The 7,796-nt window shown below is 38.0% G+C and overlaps 2 protein-coding genes across 2 annotated transcripts; both read left to right on the top strand.

Annotated features, from left to right (window-relative positions):
• Positions 1 to 461: 461 nt before the first annotated feature.
• Positions 462 to 7,505, top strand: LOC110687723 (protein RDM1-like). Its single transcript, XM_021864342.1, has 3 exons — positions 462 to 598; positions 4,437 to 4,633; positions 6,930 to 7,505. The coding sequence occupies exons 2-3, from the start codon at positions 4,480 to 4,482 to the stop codon at positions 7,295 to 7,297; spliced, it is 522 nt and encodes a 173-aa protein (XP_021720034.1). The 5' UTR covers positions 462 to 598; positions 4,437 to 4,479; the 3' UTR covers positions 7,298 to 7,505.
• LOC110687722 (pentatricopeptide repeat-containing protein At3g22670, mitochondrial-like) lies at positions 497 to 3,241 on the top strand. Its single transcript, XM_021864341.1, has 2 exons — positions 497 to 598; positions 1,134 to 3,241. The coding sequence occupies exon 2, from the start codon at positions 1,264 to 1,266 to the stop codon at positions 2,953 to 2,955; it is 1,692 nt and encodes a 563-aa protein (XP_021720033.1). The 5' UTR covers positions 497 to 598; positions 1,134 to 1,263; the 3' UTR covers positions 2,956 to 3,241.
• Positions 7,506 to 7,796: the final 291 nt, after the last annotated feature.

The following is a 7,796-nucleotide window of genomic DNA, read 5'->3' as shown; positions in this document are numbered from 1 at the left end:
AACTTAATATTACCCGTGCATGCACGGGATCTAAACTAGTATAAACTAGGTTAGAACCTGTGCGATGCACGATTTATATAAAATCTATATAAGAACTATGCATCCTGTAAGAAAAAAAATGAGTAATTTTAAAATTTTAGACTTTCATCAAGATTATGATATAGAACCGGTTTAACGTCACCTAATACATATTTCAATGTAGGAGGCAATTTATTATTATACTGTTTAAAATTATTTCAATTTCCTAGGATAAAGTGATAGGTTTTAGTAGTAATGTAGAAGCACATCATCCTAGAACTTAGACGGGAATTTTTTTTATTAAAAGAGCGACATATAAGTAGTGAAAACGTCAGCATACTCTGTTTTAGTAATAGTTAATAGAATAAATATAACATCCTTAACACTGAACCAAGCTTAGCTCAACTTAGATAGAAATTATGAATATGAATATATGATTAACTCTATTTACGTTGTAGCCCTATTTGTCCTTCTCTCTCACTCTCACTCTCCCACTCTTACTCTGCCATTGAAGTTCACACCACCGTTTGCATTGAGGCACCTTCTGATATTTCAATCCTCCATTGAAGCAGCTTCTGAGGTAATTTGTTGTTTCTTTTTTGTAATCATCATATCAATTTCACAATCTAGGGTTAATCGTTTATCTAATTTAATTATCAGTATAGTAAATTTAGGGTTCGAATAATCGAACTATTGGTTCTAATTACGAGCGAGAGAAGAAAATTATGAGCCTTATTTGATAATTGAATCAAATATGCCTTCTTCTCCCTAAATTTATGTGATTTTTCGAGCTTGATTTAGCAATTGAATCAAATTTTGTTGCTAATGTGTTCAGAACCCTCTAATGTTAGGATTGAACTATGAAATTGGACATCTTCTACCTCCTGCCCTGAAATTTACATCTGACTTGAGAATTTATATAAGTGTTTATATATTTTTTTTAAAGTTGTATTATGATTTGCATGATTTTTGTTGTATTAAGGTTGGGTGAGAAATGATACATTTTGAAGAAAGCTTAAAAAAAGCTATGAGAAGTTTTATTAGATTGATGATTTAGGGTTTGAATATGGTACTTGGAAATTAATTGGATTCGCTAATTATGACCTATTATTTAGGAATTTCGGCCGCAAAGTTTTCTGGGTCATTGCTGCACAGTGAAGCATACCGGTCCTGGGTTCCTCTTTCTCTTTTCTTTCTTTCTTTTCTTGTTTGTCACAGCTCATTACAAAAAACCCGTTTGGAAAAATGCTTTCGTGTCGCAAAATTGCCAAGTGTGTCGTGTGCTTTTGGCCTCGGGAAGCTGTACATTTGTATGGTGTTTATCAAAACATTACCAGCTATAGACGTCCAATTTGTGCTTCCTTTTGCACTTTCCCGGAGTCACCTAATGCTGCTGATACCCTTAATGTTGTTGAGTCACCCGAGTTACCTAATTGGATAAAGTTTTGTGAACATGAAGACCCTTCTGTTGTGGAATCGGATGATTTTGTTTTGCCCAAAATTGCTGAATGGGCTGACACCCAAAAGCTACATGTTGACCATAGCAAGTATGTCAAACACATGGTAGGTGAAATTGTGGATAGTGACGTCAATAGGTTGGCCGAAGTTATAAAGGGACAGTCTGAGTTGCCCAATGCTGTTGGCTATGCTCTGGCTGAGTGTGGGCAAATTGATTTATCTGAGAGCTTGGTGGAGAAGATTTTACAGAGATTTCGTAATGACTGGGTCCCTGCATTTGGGTTTTTTAAATGGGCCAAAGATCAAACAGGTTTTATGCCCACGGATAAGTGCTACAATATGATGGTTGATATATTGGGGATGTCAAGGAAATTTGAATTAATGTGGGAGTTGGTCGATGAGATGCACAAATTGGGAGGATTAGTTTCAATTGTCACAATGAGTAGGGTTATGAGAAGGCTTTCTAAAGCTGGAAAATATGATGATGCTGTTGAGACATTTAAGAAATTTGAGCACTATGGCATGATCAAAGACACTACAGCATTGCACATAATAATGGATACCTTGGTGAAAGAAAAGAATGTTGAGCGTGCTCAGGAAGTATTTTTGGAGTTTAAGGATGAAATAGCTCTGAATTGTCGCACTTTTAATATCTTGATCCATGGTTGGTGCAAGGCTAGGAAACATAATGAAGCAAGAAAAATAATGGAGGTTATGGAGAAGCATGGCTGTCTCCCTGATGTGGCATCATATACTTGTTTTGTTGAGTCATATTGCCAAGAGAAAGATTTTCGTAAAGTTGATGAAATTTTAAATGAGATGCAGCAAAAAGGTTGCCCCCCTAATGTAGTGACTTATACTATTTTTATGCTTGCTTTGGGGAAAGCTAAAGAGATAAACGAATCCTTGGAAATTTATCAAAAAATGATGCAAAATGGTTGTGTCCCTGACTCAAGCTTCTATAGTGCCTTGATTTTCATCCTGAGCAATTCTGGAAGGTTTAAAGATGCATGTGATCTCTTCAATGATATGCCAAAGCAAAATGTTGCCCCTGATGTCTTGACATACAATACCATGATATCTTCTGCTTGTGCTCATTCAAAAGAAGAATATGCTTTTGAGTTACTCAAAGAAATGGAGGAGAAGTCTTGTAGACCTAATCTTCAGACTTTTATACCATTGCTGAAAATGTGCTGTGTGCAGAAGAGAATGAAGGTTCTCAAGTACTTGCTAGATTACATGTTTTTGAAAAATATTAGTGTTGATTTCTCAACATATTGCCTTCTTGTGGATCGGCTATGTAAGAGTGGGAAACTGGAGCATGCCTGTTCCTTTGTTGAACTAATTATCTTGAAGGGAATGGTTCCTAAGGATAACACGTACCAGTTGCTGATGGAAAAACTTGAGCAGAAAGGCATGGTGAAAGCGAAGCAGCAGATTGAAAGTTTAATGTTGAAGGCAGAAGTATCACCCACATAATAGGACTTTTGGTTTCCGATGATGGTTGCAATAGTGAGTTTTGTGACTAGGGAAGAATTTGGTAGCGGAACTCATTCCAAGTTTCTGCCTTCTCCATTTTTTGCTTATTGTGACATGATTATATGTAACATATTGCTAGTTTTAGCTCTTCAAATGCCAAAGAAGCATTGCTGAAGAGAGATAAGACTCTAAGGTAGAATTGTTTTCCTCTCTAACAAGAATTTTTGTTTGCTGTAATGTTCTTGAGTTTCTTCTTAGTCTGATGAGTTCCAATGGAACTACTCAAGTTGTTTGTTTTTAGTTCTTCATTAGTGCTACCATGGCTCATTGTTTCAGTTTGTCATTTGTTGCATCGAGTTCTTATATTATCAATAACCTTGTCTAGTATTGGTTTATTAGAGAGACAGTGTACTAATGCTAGCTATTAACTTGTTAAAAAATTATATCAATGGTATTATAGCAAAAATAAAAAAGAAGGAAGTCTGGCCTAGTGGCCCGTTACATGAATCCTGATAGTTTTTTCTCAATTTTTCCTTGCCATCCCCTAATATCTTTTGTCTGTTTTCTGATCTACCCCCCCCCCCCCAATTCTGTTTTAGATATTCAATGGTTTGTGTTTTTAATAGGATATGGCTCTTCATAAAAAACCGAGAGGCCTTATTCCACCAAAACAATTGCGTCCACCTTCTCTGTTGCTCTGGCACCACTTCAATTGCCATTCCTCACTTTAATTTGGTGGTCAAATTTGACCACCAATCTGTCAACCATGAAAATCATGAGAATAAAAAATCTTATTACCATTGACAATTTGAGCAGACAAGTTTAGCTACATATGTTATTTTAGGAATCTTGATTCATTTAATTTTTTGGTGGTGGAAAGAGCTTTGGTGTAGTGGTAGTGGTTTTTTTGGAGGAGTGGATTAGTCGTGTTGGCTGTAAGATGAGTGATATTATATGTTGCCTCGTTATAGTACAGGTTTGGGATGGTATATGTTTTTGATCTTTCAGTGGATGATAAGACTGATGAAATAAGTTTGGGAATGATGATACTGATAATTAGGGAGAGCTGTTGGACATTTGGTTTATTGTACTTCATGTCATATTCTTGGAAGTGAGCAAATTTAAGTGCAGATGCAGCAACAATATTTGAATTCATGTGAAGAAATTGAGCCAGTTTGAGAGTGTGGTTTGGAGATAGTATAGGATTGATAAATTTCTTTTGAAAAGTTTGAGTGCAGGTGCAGTAACAATTTTGGATTCATTTGCAGGCATAATTGGATCAAATTCATGTCCAGAAGAATGAATTGATGGGTGGCTATGGAGAAAAGAGCAAATTTTTGCCCAATCAACTCTCTAATAATCAACCCCCTATATTCTAACATTGTCAATGAGTGATAAATAATCTCTGCAAACATTATTATAATGTTCTTATCATGTGTCTAGTGTGTCTGATTAAAGACTGCCTCTGTTGTTGGAACCAGATTGAACTAAGCAATACCCGTGTTCCAATTTGGAAATCTATCAATGGCGAAAAGGCCAGTTCCATGGGATGATCAGGTAGATCTTGTGTCATCAGATGATGAAGCAGCAGATATGGAGGCAGATGATGGCGCCTCTGACCAAAAGCCTAACATCGATGGTCTTAGTTACCAACCTGCCAATGAAAAACATTCTGAAGGTACATGATTACTTGTAAGCTTTTATATTTTGATGGATGAACAGTTCTTGGTTCCTCTCTAATGTTTGAATACTGCTTGATGGTGGGCCTTGATGCCCTTTATAAATTCTTGTATTATGTCTTTTTGGCAAATGATCCCTTGGTGATGATTTAGTTACATATAGTAGTAGTGGTGTATAAGTTCACTGTAAAGTTAAGTCAGAACAATACATAAATTTTAGGAAAATTTGTCAAAAAAAACCTTTTAAATGCACCATTTTGCGAAAAAAAAACCTTTTAAAAGCTTTTTCGTAAAAGAAAACCCGAAGTTAAATTTTTTTGCAAAAGAAAACTCAATTGTGAAATTTTTTTGTTGAAGACAACCTAATGCCTCTAATTCACTTAATTAAGCTCTAATTTCTTCTAATTATCCTCTAAGTCTCACTTAACCATTTATTAATTAATTTAACTTATAAATAAAAAAAAACCCCAAAAACCACCACCCCCACCACCAACCAGCCACTCCCTCCTTTTCCCCCTCCCATGGCAGCAGCCCCCTCCCCCGAACTGAGCCACCGCCTTGAACCCCCAACTCCCAGCGACCCACCTCGACGGCCAATAAAAACCACCACCCCCACCACCAACCAGCCACTCCCTCCTTTTCCCCCTCCCATGGCAGCAGCCCCCTCCCCTGAACCGAGCCACCGCCTTGAACCCCCAACTCCCGGTGACCCACCTCGACGGCCAATAACATCGAGCAATTAATGGGTGTTTCTGGTCAGGTGGCACGCTTCTTCTCCCTCTTCCTTTTCTCTCGTTGACTCACTCTCTCTCCCTCTTTCTCGCAGTCGCCGCCGCGTTGTCGTCCGCCACTCGATGTTGATGCTCTCATCGCTGTCTAAGGAGGGAAGGTGGATGGTCGGGGTTAGGGTTTAGGGAAGGGGGAGGGTTGCAGCGGGGGGTAAGGGGTAAAGGGAGAGAGGCCGGCTAGCGATTCAGGGCGGTGGCTCAGTTGGGGGGAGGGGGCTGCTGCCAAGGGAGGGGGGAGGGGGAGGAGACGGAGAGGGTGGCTGGCTGGTGGAGTGGTGGTAGGGATGATATGGTGGTTTTTATTTAATTTAATTATAAAATGGCTAAGTGAGAGTTATAGGATAATTACGAAAAAATTAGAGCTTAATTAAGTGAATTAGAGGCACCGGTTGTCTTTTGCAAAAAAATTTAACTTTGGGTTTTCTTTTACGAAAAACCTTTTAAAAGGTTTTTTTTCGCAAAATGGTGCATTTAAAAGGTTTTTTTTTGACAAATTTTCCTAAATTTTATATGCCAATTATTACTGTTGTCTTAGCTTTCATTGAAGCAGCTCTACCTCCCTTAGTCCCTTGCAATTTTTCTAGAGATTAATGGCTATCTACTGGCCTTTACAAAATGCTGCATGCCATCAGCAAAAGCACCATCAGTAGTGCCCTTACTGATTCATGTATCCGCATATAAAGATCACTGAAACCTGCCAGTCACTACCATGCTTTTAATAAATCTTGCCTAATTCTTAGTATAGTTTTTAATAACCCAACTCTTTTCTTGAACAATTGTGTTCTTTATCATCAACAAAATAGTCTCACCTCTTTCTCGTCAAAGTTGACTATTTCTCTTCAGTTCATTAGGTTCCTTGAACTTTGATCTTATGACTCTGAAGCCATTGAATATTTTTAACATGGGATGGTGAGGTCGTAAAGTAAATGAGGTTGGGAGGCAGAGCCCAAAACTGTAGTCAATTGCACTAAGACGGAAAGTGATAGAAGTTAGATTAGGAACATTATTTCTTGCTTCCCAAAGATCTGAAGTTGATTTCGAGATTTTTTAGAGAATTTAGGCTATGTTTTGGCCCAATGAACATCTTAAGAGGAAGAGAAAGGCAATTGAATAACTGTTCTGTCATAGGGGGCTGGAAAATTGATATCAATGCACAGAGGTAGAACATACTTGGTGGAAAAGTGGAGGTCTTTTTTGCGGCAAGAGTTTCTGATTCTGAATGAGAGGGAACTGGTGAGAAAGAGACGTGATTTTTATTCAAGAGTGAAATAATTATTACTAGATGTATGTTTTGCTAGTTTTTCTGCATCTGAGTTTTTGAGAGAGTATTGTAATCAAACTTATTTATTGAAAGTGTCTGAAGTCTTTAATTCTTATCTCTCCCAGCACAGCCTTTTAGATATTTCTCTACACACATTTAACATCTGATACTACTGTGTGTGGTATGATCTGTTGTATATTTATGAATGCAGCTGCTGATGTCTATATTGTGCTTCACATTGTGCAGGTGCCATGGTGAGAAGGGCAAAAATATACCAGGAGTACATGAAAAAGGTCCCCATTCCATGCCAACGCGGATCAGTCATACCGTGTAATTCATGGATGGGATTAGCCAAATCAATCAAGGAGCTATATGGGCAGCCACTGCACTACCTCACAAACACTCTCCTAAAACAGTGGGATCAAGCAAGATTTGAAACCGGTGATGAGTACCAGCCATTGGACACCGTTATTCATCCTCTTAAAGCGGAAGCAACCATCTGGTTTGTGGAGGAAGTTCATCGCTGCACAGCTTCATACCATCAACTGTCAAAACTCTGGCTGGGTGATCCAATGCACCATGCTTATGTAGATGCTATCTTCCCAAAGATATGACATTTGGTTGGTTCTAACTTGTCGGTAATGCTGTGCTTGCACTTGGTGTATTAAGTATATTTGTCTTGTACATGAATGTGAATTCTCTGTACTGACTTTGGTGAAGAAGTGCATGCTGCTGCAGGACTTGCAAAATTAAGTTTTGGTTCTGAAGTAACCTGTATGTTCTTGTTACTTCCCCTACTTTCAGCGCATATCTTGTTACCCATCTTATTTGGATAATCTCCCTCCAACACGATAGTGTATTTAGCTAGTATCGTGACAATTAAATCTGGATGAAAGTAATGCGAGTATTACTATAGTTGATGAAATGTTGGATGAGTTTGCCACGCCACAGTAAACCTCAAAGGAAGGCATAAAAACATACTACCTCTGTTTCTTTTTTATTTACAACAAAGGGGTATTTTATGTGAGACATAAAAAATTCATTTGTTGCAAATAAAAAGAAACAATAAATCCGATCGAGACCCGTAACTTTGGGTGCATGGGTGCAGCATGT

Source organism: Chenopodium quinoa, unplaced genomic scaffold (assembly GCF_001683475.1).
Source record: "Chenopodium quinoa cultivar QQ74 unplaced genomic scaffold, ASM168347v1, whole genome shotgun sequence".
NCBI lineage: Eukaryota > Viridiplantae > Streptophyta > Magnoliopsida > Caryophyllales > Amaranthaceae > Chenopodium > Chenopodium quinoa.
Note: the sequence above shows the minus strand (reverse complement) of the source record. Positions and strands in the feature narration are given on the sequence as shown.